This window comes from Rhamphochromis longiceps, linkage group LG22, assembly GCF_057381845.1.
Source record: "Rhamphochromis longiceps isolate RC_006_pf linkage group LG22, R_longiceps_female_GT1.1, whole genome shotgun sequence".
Classification (NCBI taxonomy): domain Eukaryota; kingdom Metazoa; phylum Chordata; class Actinopteri; order Cichliformes; family Cichlidae; genus Rhamphochromis; species Rhamphochromis longiceps.
Genome location: NC_140577.1, coordinates 19,642,374 through 19,658,603, shown reverse-complemented (window position 1 = coordinate 19,658,603; position 16,230 = coordinate 19,642,374). Strand labels below are relative to the sequence as shown.

The 16,230-nt window shown below is 40.8% G+C and overlaps 1 protein-coding gene across 1 annotated transcript; it reads right to left on the bottom strand.

The window, feature by feature from the left end:
• Positions 1-276: 276 nt before the first annotated feature.
• Positions 277-7,294, bottom strand: ccn4a (cellular communication network factor 4a). Its single transcript, XM_085395141.1, has 5 exons — positions 6,956-7,294; positions 4,095-4,383; positions 2,868-3,122; positions 1,623-1,816; positions 277-1,536 (listed from the first exon to the last, which is right to left on the bottom strand). The coding sequence occupies exons 1-5, from the start codon at positions 7,001-7,003 to the stop codon at positions 1,237-1,239; spliced, it is 1,086 nt and encodes a 361-aa protein (XP_085251267.1). The 5' UTR covers positions 7,004-7,294; the 3' UTR covers positions 277-1,236.
• Positions 7,295-16,230: the final 8,936 nt, after the last annotated feature.

Genomic DNA, 16,230 nt, shown 5'->3' with positions numbered 1-16,230 from the left:
CCAACCTCATTTTTTTTGGTCCATTTTTACCCTACTGACGCAGCTTTCTCAAATTTACCCGACTGTAAATGTGTTTCCTGTTCTCACTGTAATTGTTCGATCATTTATCCGTTTATTTTTCATGTATGAGTTATTGTTCGTATGTAGGAGCAGACTTGTAGATGTGGAGAGTGAATGGGGAGGCACTACACGTATATCTTTGAAAATTGAAAGGGCAGACTTAAAGTATATCATGCACAGCAAATTGTTTGACCTTGCAAATGTCATTTATTTCCCCCCCTGTGAATTTTCTTTCCCCCAAAAGATTGTTGAAATAGCAGTTTGCAGGTGAATTTAAAATTAATCTAAATTGTATGCTTTGTCGTCAATCAAAACACTGAAAAACCAATGCTAAAGCTTCAGGATCACATGGTTTATTAATGGATCAAAAACGGTTCTCTCTTAATGATTTTTATGATGATTTCTATGCAATCAATGTGCCATGAAATTGTTCACCTTTGTTAGATTGTGCTGCTCCTGTGTGTGGATTCTTGAGTGAATGATAAAAGAGAGGTCCACATCTAAACACGAGGATAGCCATAGAACTTACCTGATACTTTCTACTCTTTCTTCTGTATTTTACTTGCACTACAAAAACATTTGGCTCTGTAGAACACGTACATACAGCTTTGTAAATACACAACCTTCTAATGCTGTAGAAAAGCATTAAAATGACATAACCGTTTGTATTTATTAAAAAATGACAAAAAAAATGTGTAACAGCTTCCCTGATTATCCTTATTTCATATGAATATGTAGTCTTGGGGATCTTTGTTCATCTCTTAACACTTATAGGGAGAATTTAATGAAATAGATGAAGAAAAACCTACAACCTCCGTTGATATGGGAGTTTAAAGGCAGGCAAGCAATGTCCTTGTGAGACGTCGTCCAAAAAACATAGCATGCCAGTACATATGCCAAAAGCCTCATAAATAAATTAAACCTTCAGTATTTCACATGCGTTGTTGAATATTTTCATTTGCAAACACTTCTTTAAATAGTCTTCAAAAGCACACCATGCTTTATGAATACACATATGTGATATTTACAGATTTTTCCAATAGGAAAAAGAAAACAGAACAAAATCCCTTGTACATGATTGGACTAAAAAAGGAAAGGAAAAAACTGCATAGGAAATGAAAGTCAGGAAAAAGTTCTAAAGCTCTTTACAGATGGGACAAACCGACAGGTCGCTTCTTAGTTCATAACCTCTGGATAACCGTAATAATTCTCCAGGTCAGCAAAGATGTCATTGGGGCTTCTGCAGCTGAGGTTGCAGAAGCAGGCCTGAACCCACAACATCTTCCAGGTGAATCCCGTCCCGTTGGGACACTCAAACTCCACGTCAATGGTTTTGGATTTGTAGGGGATGCAGCAGCGTTCGTCGGTGCAGACGCCGCAGTATTTGGGCCGGTACGCTTTCTTGCTGGTGCAGCCGGAGATGGTGAGGTTTGTTGGCTGATCTTCCCTGTAGATATTAAGACATTTCTTCCCTGGCTGAGGGAGCAAAGAAACAGGAAGATTTTAAATATAAAAACCATTTCAGTTTGATCAGTTATTGTACGTGTTTGTGAGACTACTACCTTGATGTGTTTGGTGATGTCGACCTCGCACGGCCGCAGGTTACAGAGACGAGACTCTTTAAACAGCTCGCATCGCTCATTGGCATTGGAGATCCTCATGGACAGGCCGCGGCCGCAGGTCTTTGAGCACGGGCTCCATGAGGTAGTCTGGGTAATGCAGTTTTTGTGCCAGCTCGTGGTCTCGGCTGGGAAAACTAGACAGCAGCATAGACAGAGAGGTGTGCAACTAAATTACGTTCAGCGCCATTTCATTGTCAAAGTGCTCCAGGTCGCGACAACTCTACTCCATTTGGCAAACCAAGAGTTAAATATAGACAGTTTTAATTAAAGTTTTAATGAAATTAAAAATTCACAATATTTCAACCAATCGTTTGGTTATTAGAGACCAAAAAAAAAGTCAAAACAAGGATTGTTTTTCCAACTGCAGTTAAATTTAGCAGCATGGCTCCCCGGCAGACCCCAGCATAATACAGAGCAGTGATAAAAGATGTAACAGGAGTCAGCTTTATAATAACTGGATCAATAAATAAACGGATCAATTAAGGAATTTCAGGAGAACAATTCCACTCAATCAACCAATCACATATCCTCTTGTTTTAAAGTTGTCTTTTAGCAACATGAATATACTTGTTTAACATTCAGATCATTCAGATCCTGCACATGTAATGTCGGAGAGAACACGAGAAGCACAGTATGACTGTCTCCCCTCGTGTCGCATCTGTTTTTAATCCAAACTGTTAAATTGTGTCTGCCTAGAAGTCTGGATCTAATTTGTTTCCTTATGCAGCACAAAGAGATCTTCATTCACATTCTTGCCTCCACTGGCTTCCACAGGAAAGGATCGATTTGTCACTCACACGCTTACGACAAACACATACTTCACGATGCGTCTGGACTACCAGCTTTACTTGCACAGCTACTTTGTGAGATGCAGTTTCAAACAGAGCAGATTCTGTTACTTCTAAAGATTTATACTGGTGTAAATAACACCACTCAATATCAGAAATATTCACGGTGTACTGTATGTATGTCTACATTTCTGTGCAAACAATACTGCCCAAGAGAGCTCCAATTAGTCATGTAAAATCCTCACATTTTTAAGAATACTGAGGGCTTCCTAGTAATTTGTTCACTATATTTGTACTTGAAGCATTCCCTTCCATTTAAATGACCTCTCAGCCATCAACTCTGAACATTAGATTTAGGGGTTAAAACATACAATATTTTTTATCCAAAGCTTCCTACCCTCGACTGCATGTCGCAGCGCTGTCTTGCGCCCTCTCCTGGGCTCGTCACAGATCCACTGCTCGCAGCACTGTCCCCGGACTTTGATTCGTCGTGGGGTCTGGCACCAAACACGGGGAGGCTGAGACTCTGTGCACAGCCCCACACAGCCAATAGCACCGTTAACACACACGCACTGGTATTTACAGTTGGGCTGGAAACTCTCCCCGTTACGGTAGATCACGCCATTGTGCTCGCAGCCGATTCCCACCATGTCTGCCAGAGAGGGATGACAAGCAGGAATATATTATAAAAGCAGGGCAAACACACAAAAGCTTGGACTTGTGCGTTGCTGCTGAACTGCGTCCGCCATTATTAGGAGGACATTTGTCTTGCAGAGCTTGGAAAATAAAAGCAATCGATAAATGAAACATTTTGCACTTCAGAAATGTTTGAAAACTGTTATATTAGTCTCCATTTTTTATTTTCTTATTCCATCTTCAAACTGTCATCAGATCATGTGTAGGTAGGTTTTAAATGAACCTTCTATTAGAGATGGAAAATCTGTGACACCATAGGTCTGTTTTTACTATTTTTTTAGCAGCAGACATCATTTAGTGGGAGGTAAGTATTTCATTTCTCCACAGCTTATTCCAAAAAATAAAGTCCTTAAAAGTGAGCACAACAAGCAGCGAATGAACAAAAGAGAATAATTAAAAAAGGGGAAAAAATGGTGTGAGTGAAACTAAAATGATAAATGGTATGAAAATAACAACACATAGACGTATTAAAATACAAAAAACATGTAATGCAATAATTACATTAGAAGCTAGTGCTGTGCAATATCTGGGATAGATTTGATCTCGACATCAGGCAACGGTTAAGTCTGCACAGTCTGCAAGGATGTAGAACAAAGGCAAAATAATAAAATGAAAACATGAAAACATGAATAACACAAAAAGTTATTTGCATGTTGGAGACTTGGATATAAAACTTGCAGATATGTCCCTAGACTGAGGTCAGTAATTCTCTTCCATGTGTGCTCTGTGCTCTTTGTTGAATAATGTGCACATGCTGCCTGTGCCATGAAACCAAACCAAAAATAGCTTTTTCTAATATTCTCTACTCAAGTCTGTGCTGTGCTGCAGTTTGTGTGCAGTTTGGACAATGAACGTGACTTGCAACATTACAAAAATGAACTTTTGATGCGGTGTACAGCGGTAGTTTGTTTTGGTGAGTGACACTTACATGCACACACTCCTTTTTCGTACCTAGGCTTGTCTGAGCTGTAGTCGCAGTACAGTCCCTTGTGGTAGTCACACATGTCTGCCTCGTTGCACACCTCGCCCACCTGCCGGGCGCAGGTCTTGCAGCAGTCGCAGCCATCCATGAGGAGGCTTACACCTGGCGGGCACTTAGGGGGGGTCTCTGGACACTCGCAGGGCCACTTGCAGTACTGTGTGCGGTTGTACAGGTCTACAAATGGGGATGTGACAGCTGTGGCAGGCGGCATGGTGGTGGAATTCAGGGAGTAGGCCTGCAGAGAGGAAAGGGGAAAGAAAATGAGATTCCCAGTTCATATACTCTATATTTTATTAATCTAATATGTCCAATAGCTTTCACATCATGCGTACAGCTTATGTCACATCATCAAGCCTGAGCCTTTGTTACAGTGATTGCACAAAATAAGTCATCTGCAACTACTCTTTCAACCTGTTTGTCCGGAATTTTTTTTTATTGCACAAAAGGTATTTGACCCCTTGTGTGGGGGCAATATTTTTAATGCCCTTAATCATGATTTTTTTTTTCATCTAGCCCTCTTTGGTAACCATGTCTCAGCAAGTAATGGACTTGAAAGGTTTAAAATCCCTTACTTGTACACTTCTGCTTCAGTGCTAACATGTGTTCGTGCTGTGCAATAAATTAAATAAGACTATATAAATGAATTAAACACCCAGTGGAGATAATCTTATTAAATCACCATCGCGCCCTGGTGTCTTATGTATTAACACTGGTTTCCGTTGCCATATTTCAAACAAGAACTGTGCTACTTACAGTTATAAAAATCCTGCCAATGAAATGAATTTCATCTCCCTTGGCATTATGACTCTTACAATCTGCTCTGTGTAGCCAAGATCACACAGTAAAGAGCTTTGCAGCTCCTAAAAGCAGATGTTCTCACAGCAACGCTGCACATAAGGCACATTAACAGCCCAGAGCTTAGAGGTTAGCTTTGGACAGAGAATGCATGAGCCTCAACTGATGAAAGTTTGGGAATGTGAATGTTTTTTGTTATTGTTTTTTGTAAAAAATAATAGATGGTTGAGTCTGAACTGAATTCTTTTTGTTTTGAGAGCATGGTGTGCTTGAGAAAGGAGCAGGAAATGATCTCCAGGTTGTTACTTCGTGTGACAGAAACCGAAACTTCCCTCTCAGGGAAAGTGAAGTCATGTTGCATTTATGATGCAAATCGAGCAAAACTTCAAACGCAGATGAGTCAGTTTTGTAGCAATAATAAACCACAAAGGCTCTTTATGAATAAGACTTCAGCTGAAGCAGATACCGTGTCCATCCTAATTAAAAGTACAGTATGTGGTCGGGGCTGGGCGAGAAGTGAAACATATAAAATTAGCTCCAGTATTGTCTCTACAGCCATAAATACTTATAGCAGAGCTCTTAAATGGGGAGCTTGAAAGATACACGTGCGTGCACACTCTGTCCGCGGTTAACTGTGCGAAAAGATGCTTAATCATCTTAAGCACGGTGGATCCGTTTTCCTCGGCTTGTTCTCAGCACTTCAGTAGAATTATGGTCATATTAAAGATAATGCAGATGAACGACTTTTAGTCACAGTCGTGCCACAAAGCTGTTTTATCAAAAGACTTAATTTATTCTGCAGCCATGAGGCTAATTTGCAAAGTGGCATACATATTGTTCCCGCTAAGGAAATCATCACCCTGACACAGAAAAAGGAGATCATGGAAATCAAGATGTGAGTGCTTCATAAATTAATTATAAAAGCTGGGCTGGGATTGATACAAACATCTTATTGAAATCATTTATCTCTGATGAACACATTTTGCATGTAGGACATTTAACAATACCAAGACAGAGAGATTATTTAGTGAGCTATTTGTGGTTATCATCATCATCTTTTTCCCCCCTTTTTAAATGCTTTCTAACGTGACCTCAAATACTTGTCATATTTTTGTGGCAGCTGGTTACAAAGAGATTACAAGTGCTGATGACCCTGGCTCCACTCCTGGTTTAATCTCTTCTTCCTGTCAGCCTGCAGTCAGGTCAGATGACCCGCGGGGAGGTGTTGGCTTGATTTACCCTTCCTCAGAGCAGAGGAGAAAGGACTTTTCCCAGGGAAACTCTCACTCAGGCGTTGTTGTTATTTCCCTCCAAACCACATGAGTTTATTATGCAATAATGAGAATATATTTAATACTGACTATTCACAACCACACTGTTTAGGGGTATATTTGACATTGATGCTGAATAACCCAAATCTTACAAAAACTAAGAATATCGCCGTGTTTAACGTGTTTAACACAAAATATCATTAATTTAAACACTCAGTTTCTGAGGTTAGACCACAAACTGATGTCTTTATGAGTAGAAAGGCTCTGAGGAGGCAGTGGGATACAAGAAAGCACATGAGTACCCCCAAATATCCACCAGGTGGCACTAAAATATAACCGAACGAGCCTAGACACAACTTTGAGCATCCCACAGTGCAAAATTAAAGCCAGATAACGGATAATAATAAATAAAGGATAATAGGATAATAAAGGACAACAATCAGTTTTTAAGCAGATTTTAATGGAAATATTTATTCAGCCAAAGGTTAAAAAAAACTATTTTTTTCTCTTTTTTTTTTCTTTTTTTAAACCTAAAACGGAGGAAACACTGATTTCGTTTATTACGTTTAAATGAGCTTGTCGTATAGTGTATCTCAGCCTACCTTACTAACTTTAAAATAACCCCCTATGTCTTCTGCAACTTGCATTAAACGTCTGAGTTACATGCAACCTGGACGTTAAAAGAAAGAAAGAAAAACAAAAGACAAAAAGGTACTTTGGGAAATCTGTCCTCCATCCCACCTCTTGAATCCCGGCTGCTGTTACAATCCACAACAGGAGCCAACTCATCACTGGTGAGGAACTGCACACGCATTGAATCCAGAATTAGTTCCGTCTCTCAAACGCGCCACACGCCGCTCTCCTCAGGTGTGCTACATCCTCGTCCCCTCGCTGACATCTCGGCGCCCTTCGGTTTGCGCTGACAGCCTGTTAATAAGAGTCCGGACCCGCATAGCCTGCCCTCAGGTTTCCTCTCTTCCCCTCAGCTCCACTTTCACCCGAACCTCCTCTTCTCCAGAGCGCTGGCAGCTGTGGTGGTTAGGGCGTGTCTGGAATAGTCTCTGGAAGGACTCTGACACTCCTATTACTGCTGCTTAATTTAAAGGCTCCAGATATTTCCAAGTCAGTCTGAAAAGCAGTGCGCGTATGCTTACGTAGGCTACAGAATCATTGCCCTCTACTCCACAAGTCATAATAAGTTCCTTTGAGGATTTCAGTGTAGTTAATGGGTCATTCTGCACATGCAAAAATAGAGATTCAAGTTACTGTCTTTGTTGCATGTGAGTCTCCTATTAAGATAGGCCTCACATACACAGACATTACAAATACAATCATGTAGTTTACACTGAGGCCTGGACTTTGTGTAATGCTCCCGATTTGGCTTCCTCTGAACTTATTTACTTCAGCAAACATATTTGGAATTATTTATCATGCGCCTGTCATTGCATGAGAGTATTTTCTTTTAACACCACTGTAACTACAGCAGGTCGCCTACCTCTCGCCCATTGTGTCTATTTTAAGGCTCCGACTGTGCCTGGCCTCCAGATGTTTAGTTTAAATCAAATGATGTCATCTATCTCACAGTCTGCTACTTTGCTTTCCTTTCATTTTTCTGGAAATTTGAATGTGTCACATTGAGGAGATGCAGGTGAGCACCAAATGCGCCATATGGAAACTCTCTTGTATTTGAGTAATGCTGCACCTTTTACCACAGCACCTTTTGCTTTTAGTCTGCTGAGTCTCACCCAGAATAACCAAACGTCTGTGAGAATTCGACCCCACAGGCAACAGAGAGAAGGAAAGAGTGATGGATGAGAAATGAACACTTTGTCAAAGAGCAAAGTGCCCCAGGTCTGAACCCCTATTATTTACAGGCAGTCGTCTAATCCCTGTCAGAGAGCTGTCAGCTTCTGGACTGATCTGAGCAGGCTTTCCTCTTTGCCCTGACCAGGATGACCCGCCCCATCCACAGCACAATGCACTCTGTCTCTCTCTTCTTTCCTTACTCTAAAACTCAGCTTCTCTTTACTTTCCATCTCTGCTGGTCTCCCCACCTTCTCATCCTTACTCCTGCTGAAGCAGGGCTGAAGCCCGTTAACCTCCAACCTCCAATTTCAGTTGTTATCAAAGGTTTTTTCCCCATCATCTAAGATTGTGTATCTTTTCATTTCTTTCGTTTCCTAAGACATTACTTTTGTCTTTTTTTCCTCTTTGAAAGCTGTGAGGTAAAATCTTTCATGAGTAATGATGGGGGAATTCAACACTGTGAGAAACTAGTGCTGATATTAATTATTGCCTTTAGGTGGCAGTCAATTAAAGTAGACACTGTGTGGGTTCATGGTCACTTTTAGGAACCATTTTCAGCGAACGCAGCTTTTGCTCCATCCATAAAGGTCAGCTAAAAATGTACCAGAAAAAGAAAGAAAATTACATATATAAACCACACCTGCATATAAAACACAGACAGAGCCATGCTGAGGTTTTCCACTAGGTTTAGATTCTGCATTTTAAAGTCAGGCTTTTATCAGTGATTTCTATCAGTGAACTATAGCAAAGCTACTGAGGCTACAGTCATGTGAGGAAAGAACGTGCACCCTCTTTCAATTCCATGGTTAATAAAACAAAATAATCCTCTGGTCCCTCTCGAAATTATTTAAATACAAACTTTATTATATATTATGTTATTTATTGAACAAAAAAGACGATGAAGAAGCAGTGTGTGACAAAGTATGTGGCATGATTCAGGACCTCGTAGAACCACTTTTCTCAGCAATAAGTTAAAGAAATCATTTCCAGTGTGACTTCGACAGTCTCTCACATCATTGAGAAATAATTTTGGTCAGTTGTTCTTTACAACGTTGCTTCAGTTTTTGAGGTTTGTGGGCATTTGTTTATGCGCAGCTCTGTCAAGGTCCCGCATCAGCGTTTGAGCAATTGGGTTGAGGTCTGCACTATGACAGGGTCATTGCAACACTTTGATTCTTTTCTTTTTCAGTTCATGGTTGATTCAGTGACAGCAAGGTGCCCGAATTATCACCCGTCCACCACCGTGCTTCACCGTTTATGTCTTGATCTTTGTACTGATGTTCTGTGTTTGTCTTTTGCTTAATGCAGCACTGTGCATTATGACCAAACACTTGGTCTCCACTTTGGTCTGGTCTGTCCAAAGGACGTTGCTCCAGAAGTGTTGTGGTTTGCTCAGATGTAGTTTTGCAAACATAAGCACTGCTGCCAGGTTCTTTTAAGAGAGAAGATGCTTTCCTCTGCAAACACTTGCAAGCAAGCAAAACTTGTTCAGGCGTTTTCTAATCGTATTGTGATGAAGTTTAACATTAAACATGTAGATTTTAGGTGTGTTGGAGCTTCTCTTAGCGTGACACGCTCTGACCTTGAGATGAATTTGCTGGGACGACTGACAGCTGTCTTCAGTATTTTCTAGTTATGAATAGTCTTTCTCACTGTATAATGACAGTGTAAAATTTCATGTGTTATTCTAGGACATTAGTTCTTAATGTCCTAATAAGGAAACCTTAGATCTGAAAAGGCGTCTTTCACTTTCACATGACTTTATCTCAACAGACGCTGTGCTAGTGGCAGAGTGTATCCTGGATAGGGTTAGAAGTCTATCACTAACGCAGTGATAACACAGGAAGACATTTACAGCCATTCACACTCACATCTACACCTACAGCCAGTTTAAAATTACCAGTTAACCTAACCTCCCTACAAACCAAGAACCTTCTTGCTGTGATACAACCACAATGCCACCTTCAGGGTCTAAACGATTTGTTCATATTTCCATTTTACTCAGTGTTCCAGCTTTCTCTGAAACACAGGAATCTAAAACCACTTGTTTAGCATCATTTAGACAATTCTGAAGTTGTACTTTTCCAAGAAATTCTTTTGATTCCTTTTTTCCCTTTCATGGCTTCCTTGTGTATAACAGTGATCTGTAAGGAACTACTGTACCATTACCCTGACGAGATCAGGACTCAGGCTTAGATGTGTACTTATGCAGTTGCATAAGAGACAAGTAGTAGAAATCATAGAACTTACAAAATCCATTATACATGGTTGTCTTAATTTCACAAGTTAATAAGGCCAAAAGCAAAACTATAGACCCCAAAAAATGCTGTTTGCTCGTTGTCTTCATTAGTGCTCCTGATGCTTCTCTCTTTAATTCTCTAAAACTAACACAGGCTGCCTCTTTGAACAATGCAAAACCTCTTCTGAAACAATTCAGAGAAAGAAAACGAGCCGTAGCTTGTTCGTGCTCTCATGTTTCATGTTTGCATTTGTCTTCTATTTTCGGTTCTGATATGGTAACTAACCTATAAACGGACCAACAGCAAGAATAATTAGATGTTTGAGTAGTATGAGCTCAGTAGTGTACTACTTATTTTTGCATGTTGAGGTCAATTGAACAGAAATAGCTAAAAATGAAAACCAGGTCTGAGGTGACGGCTGCTCTGTTTTCAATGTAGCTCCGTGTTCTCGGCTCACTTGAATTATGGGTGTTCAATGACTCAGATGGTGCTAAGAGGCGGGGGATCTCAAACATTTTACAAGTAACAGCCTTTATTTGTGAGCCACACCCAGATCAAACCTGCATTTATAAAACTGTACAATTCTAAAAATGTGATATGTGTATTTTTGCCAAGAGCTTTGCCTTAATAAGGATAAACAACTGAAGAAAGAGCTGCTTTAAAAGCTTTATAAGTGGACGTCACCGCCTTAAAGGCTTCAGAGCAAGTCAAGCTGTTTCCTAGTGTTTCAAGTCTTTAATGTAATCTAAATGTGGCATTATTGCTTTAATCCCAACATGCATTAAGCAGGAAACAGACACATTTCTGTCACCCATTCATGCAAATTCAGTCTCAGTTTGTGTCATTGTGTATTGAAATCCTTGACAGAAACATCTCCGAACACAACTATTGCTGACCCACATTATGCCCTCTATTACTACCCCAAGTGTCATGTGGGTGAGGTAGTTCAGGTTAAAAAAAAGTGTGACAGATGACCTGATTATAGAAACTGACCATCTACCACTCAAGTCCTGCATAGCTGGTCAAACCGAAAATCCCCTCATTAAAATCCCCTCATTAAAATCCCCTCAACTCCCAGAGAAGCCTTGAAGTCAAACCATGTTTTGGAAATCTTACAGCTTCAAAGTCAAGTGGAGTCGGTAATCCTCCTTAGAACGGGAGAATGAGTTTACAACACCTCGAGGCGAACAGACACCGCTAAGGTGATGTATAAAAAAGTTCTTTCGTGGTACAGTACATGTGTGGGAACATTTTCCTTTGTAGCTACTGGCCTCAAAATCAAAGACATACAGACTGCACTTTCAAAAAAAAAGGTTAAGAGGTCATTAAAGTTAGAGTAACTTTAGCAGCAATAAATAAAATCAAATAAGAATAAAGAGATGATCATTCTGAACAAATGTGCTTTTTAAACAACAGGCTGAGATTTTGTTTTTCTTTCCGCTGGCACTTCAAAGGTGCAATATGTACGATTATCACCTGAAGCTGTCACTATAACCACCTAGCACTATAAGTAAAAGTAACTAAGCACAAGTTATTTATATAAAGCTTTTAAAGAAAAGAACCAGTCACAAGGTGCTTTGAAATGAGAACACCTGGACTAAAGCCCGACTGAATTTATCAGCGTAGTTTCCAGTCAGTTTGGTTTTTGGCCCATAGCACCGCTTGCTGCACTTATGTTTCCTCTCTCGTTGCTCTCAACATCCCCTACCCTGGGAAACAGTGAGCGATAAGGGCCCCAGCATACCCACCGCAATCGTCGCTTTGCATGCTGCACACACTCGCTGCAGTATTCTCCTGAGCGACAGGTATCAGGCAGCACTGACACATCAGCGCTGGTATATGAGCAGAAGGAATTTTCCACAAAGTCTCATCTTTTCAAACTGTTGCAACATCTCCCCTGTAAAGTGTGAGTCTCTGAGCTTCTGCATCGATATATCGCAAACCAACACGATCGTACAAGGTGCCAGGTTACAAAAATCGAGAGAACCAGCAGAAACAGCAGCGGCTAGCAGCAGTGGATGTCACTTCAATTTGTTATCAAGGCCCTAAAACTGATCCCTACAGCAAGCCAATATCACGTAGCTTGAATTTTGTGAACCATATGTAGGTCTTGCTTAAAGTGTACAGGGGATTTGTGTATATGTGTGTGTGTTTGCCAGAAAAAGGGCATGGCACGCCGTGCTCAGACTGGTCCAGTAATTATACTGTCTTTATATAGCTGTGGTCTGAGACTGCTGGACTGAGGAAAACATCTGCTGAGCTCCAAGAGTCTCACATAAGGTTGGGGCAGTTTAATAGGCAACGACTGCTCACGATGGAGGCATTTGTGAACACTGTTTACCGGCTAATGCGGGATAATTGACGGCTGTTGACCTGCCAAGAAAAACCAGCAGCACATGTGTACTGGTCAAATCGAAACTAAGCTCAAATTATTCCACATCCAATTCAGCTAATTAACTCTTAATTTAATGGGTGAATTGCACACACTGGTTGATTGCACAAGATTGCACAACTTTATAAATGATACTGTCTTTAGTGAATTAAAATGATGAATACAGACATTTATATGAAAGCTGACTTTCCATTCATGCCTGTTTTTGTTGTTAAGTGGATAGGCTATTAAGTCACAGCTGTGCCAAAAGCATCTTTGATTTTAGATTTCGATCCAGTGCTGCTGACTCCGTATAATTGACTTCAGATGAATAGTGAAATGCTGGCCTGTATGTGCAAACACACGCTGCATTTCCACTCGTGTAACTGAGCTTTTATACAAATTCCCAAGAATCGTAATGTTGTAACTACCCGGTTAGACTATAACAGATTATTCAACATATTATAATAATCGACATGCTGCATGGAAACAAAAAGAGAAAAAAAATTGTAGCTCTCAGGTTTGAGACCCATTTTAAGATTTTATTTTATTGATTGTTGATTGTTTTTTCTCTTCTCACTTAAGTATATGTTCATCACATTTAGCCCTTTTCCATTGGGGTTGTCTCAGCACGGCACGGCTCACCTCTGTTTTTAGGGTTTTCCATTAGGTGAACCATCAGGTACTTTTTTATTCAATTCAGTTTTATTTATACAGCGCCAAATCACAACAACAGTCGCCTCAAGGTGCTTTATATTAGAAGGTAGACCCTACAATAATACATACAGAGAAAAACCATCAATCATATGACCCCATATGAGCAAGCACTTTGGCGACAGTGGGAAGGAAAAACTCCCTTTTAACAGGAAGAAACCTCCGGCAGAACCAGGCTGAGGGAGGGGCGGCCGTCTGATGTGACCAGCTGGGGTGAGAGAACGAAGACAGGATAAAAGACATGCTGTGGAAGAGAGACAGAGATTAATAACAATGCAGAGAGGTCTATGAACACATAGTGAGTGAAAAAGGTGACATCATGGAAATCCCCCAGCAGCCTTCATCTATTGCAGCATAACTAAGGGTGAATTCAGGGTCACCTGACCCAACCTTAACTATATGCTTAAGCAAAAAGGAACAATTTAAGCCTAATCTTAAAAGTAGAGATAGTGTCTGTCTCCCGAATCCAAACTGGAAGCTGGTTCCACAGAAGAGGGGCCTGAAAACTGAAGTCTCTCCCTCCCATTCTACTTTTAAATACTCTAGGAACAACAGGTAAGCCTGCAGTGTGAGAGCGAAGTGCTCTGATGGGGTGATATGGTACTACAAGGTCATTAAGATAAGATGGGGACTGATTATTCAAGATCTTCAATGTGAGAAGGAGGATTTTGAATTCAATTCTGGATTTAACAGGGGGCCAATCAAGGGAAGCCAATGTAGGAGAAATATGCTCGCTCTTTCAAGTCCCTGTCACTACTCTTGCTGTAGCATTTTGGATGAACTGAATGCTTTTCAAGGAGATTTTTTTAGTACCTACTCGGCTGGGGTTCCAAGTGATCCCAGGCGATCCGAAAACATGATGTCAGTAGACTGCATGCCACTGATTGGCTAGTCAGTGGCGTCACTCAATGAGTCATGAGAAAGACTCCTTCCCAAAATCAAAACCCGCCATTTTTAAAATGATGTCATGGGACTTTCGACCGCATTGTTATAACGACCCTGTGCACATCAGGTGGTTCTTGACTGTAAAGGAAAACCAGCAAGACTGATCATGTCTAGCTGAGTAGGTACTAGTGGAAAATGGCTATGAGACTGTAAGCACAAGGTGGACGTGGTATAAAAAGTGAAGCTAGTTAATGCAGACCTTGAAACATGCGTTCTTCATAATATCCAGTAGGAGGCAGGTCATCTGGTTACCGTCTGCGGTAAAAGAATCCTACTTCTCTTCTTGATTTAAATGTTTTCTTCACGAGTTTACGATCTCAAATGTTCATTTCGAGTCTTCTCCTTCAATACAGCACGACACTCATTTTGTAAATTATGGTCTCATTTAGTGTGAAAAAAAAGATAAAGAAGGGCATACTCTGGGGTGCAGCTTCCTTGTGATTCACACGTTGCTTTGGCGAGAGATGCTTTAATTTAAGTCAGCTCACCCTTAAAAACAAGATGGCGACAGATGAAATGGGATGTTAGACTAATGTTTTCAACAATGTTTTAAAAACGTATTTGTCTTCTTAACACTAACTTGTTAAAGCCTAAAAATACAGAGGGGGTGAATACTTTCTCGTTGCACTGTAGGTTTGCGAGACAATGTGCCTGCACCCAGCTGCTGCAGTGCTTTGTTCATTTGTTTGGTTTTTGGCCGGCAAGAGGTGGATTTAGGATGCTTTATGATGCCGACTGCTCTCAAGATCACCACTTTAAACAAAAGTCCTCTTTTATAGTATCTGTGTGTAGATCAGCAATAAGCAGCCCAGTGAGGCATACACATTTCAGCTCACTATGACTTTGGCTGCAATTCAAACCAAACACTGGCTTATGTTTCCTTTAGCTCTGTGCAGACTTTGACTTCTATGGTTGAAAAACACAAACATGATGCTGTTTTGGGATATGCCTTGGTCGTAAATGAACATTTTGTTGAAGTCTTGGCATTTCTTAACGTATGGGCCAAGCCCGCCCTTGGAATGCTTTGTCTTGGAGTGTTAATCCTGACTGATCCCTTATCTCAAAAGGGCTGGCTGGCCTCGGGATATGTGATTTTGAAGACCTCATTTTTTCCGTGCTGGTTATAGAGATCAGGCCTTTGCTTAGATTTTTCACCAGATGTCGATCTATTGATACCTCCTATGTGTGTACACACACGCGCGCGCACACAGAGTTCAGCTAACACCAAATGGGCTATAAAATGCTGTGGATTCAGTAATTCACATTTATTTGGCTATTTACCACTCACTCTGACCCTATCAAACTAATGGTTTCTGAATAATGAATGGCTTAAAATGGAAATGCATTGTGTTACTGTTGAAATGACACCATGCACTGGGTCTAACATTTGAAAGGGTTTAAAACCTGCAAAACCTCATTGCAAGGGCTCAGAGAAATTCAAAAGGTTAGAGGAATCTTGGAACCGTCGTGAGGTAAATGGATTTTCTCAAAAGCAAAGCGAAGTCGTAAACACGATTTAAAGCTGAGCACATCCCCAGAAAACCCACCACAACTCAAACCACGCTTTCAACATCTGTCTGCAGTCACAACCGAAAACCTGCAGGGACCAGTTAAAGCCGCGATGGTACAACAGCGATTCTTTTTTTGGATCCTTTTAAGACAGAGCATTACACAGCACCAGTCTATTTTTTCCTCTACCCTATTCTGGTCTGTAAAGCTGGTAATGGGAAGGAATGAGGTCCAATTACACACAGGGTGGAAAACAACAAAAAGTGGACGTCTCTTCAGGAGTGTCAACACAGAGCCATGTAATATGTTCCTGCACAGCGGTTAATAGCTGCACACAATGTCTGCATACAGTTGTGACCTGAGGGCAGACCCTCTCCGAAGTACCTCCGAAGGTGGCTGTAGCTCAGGTGGCAGAGCAGGTCAGCCACTAA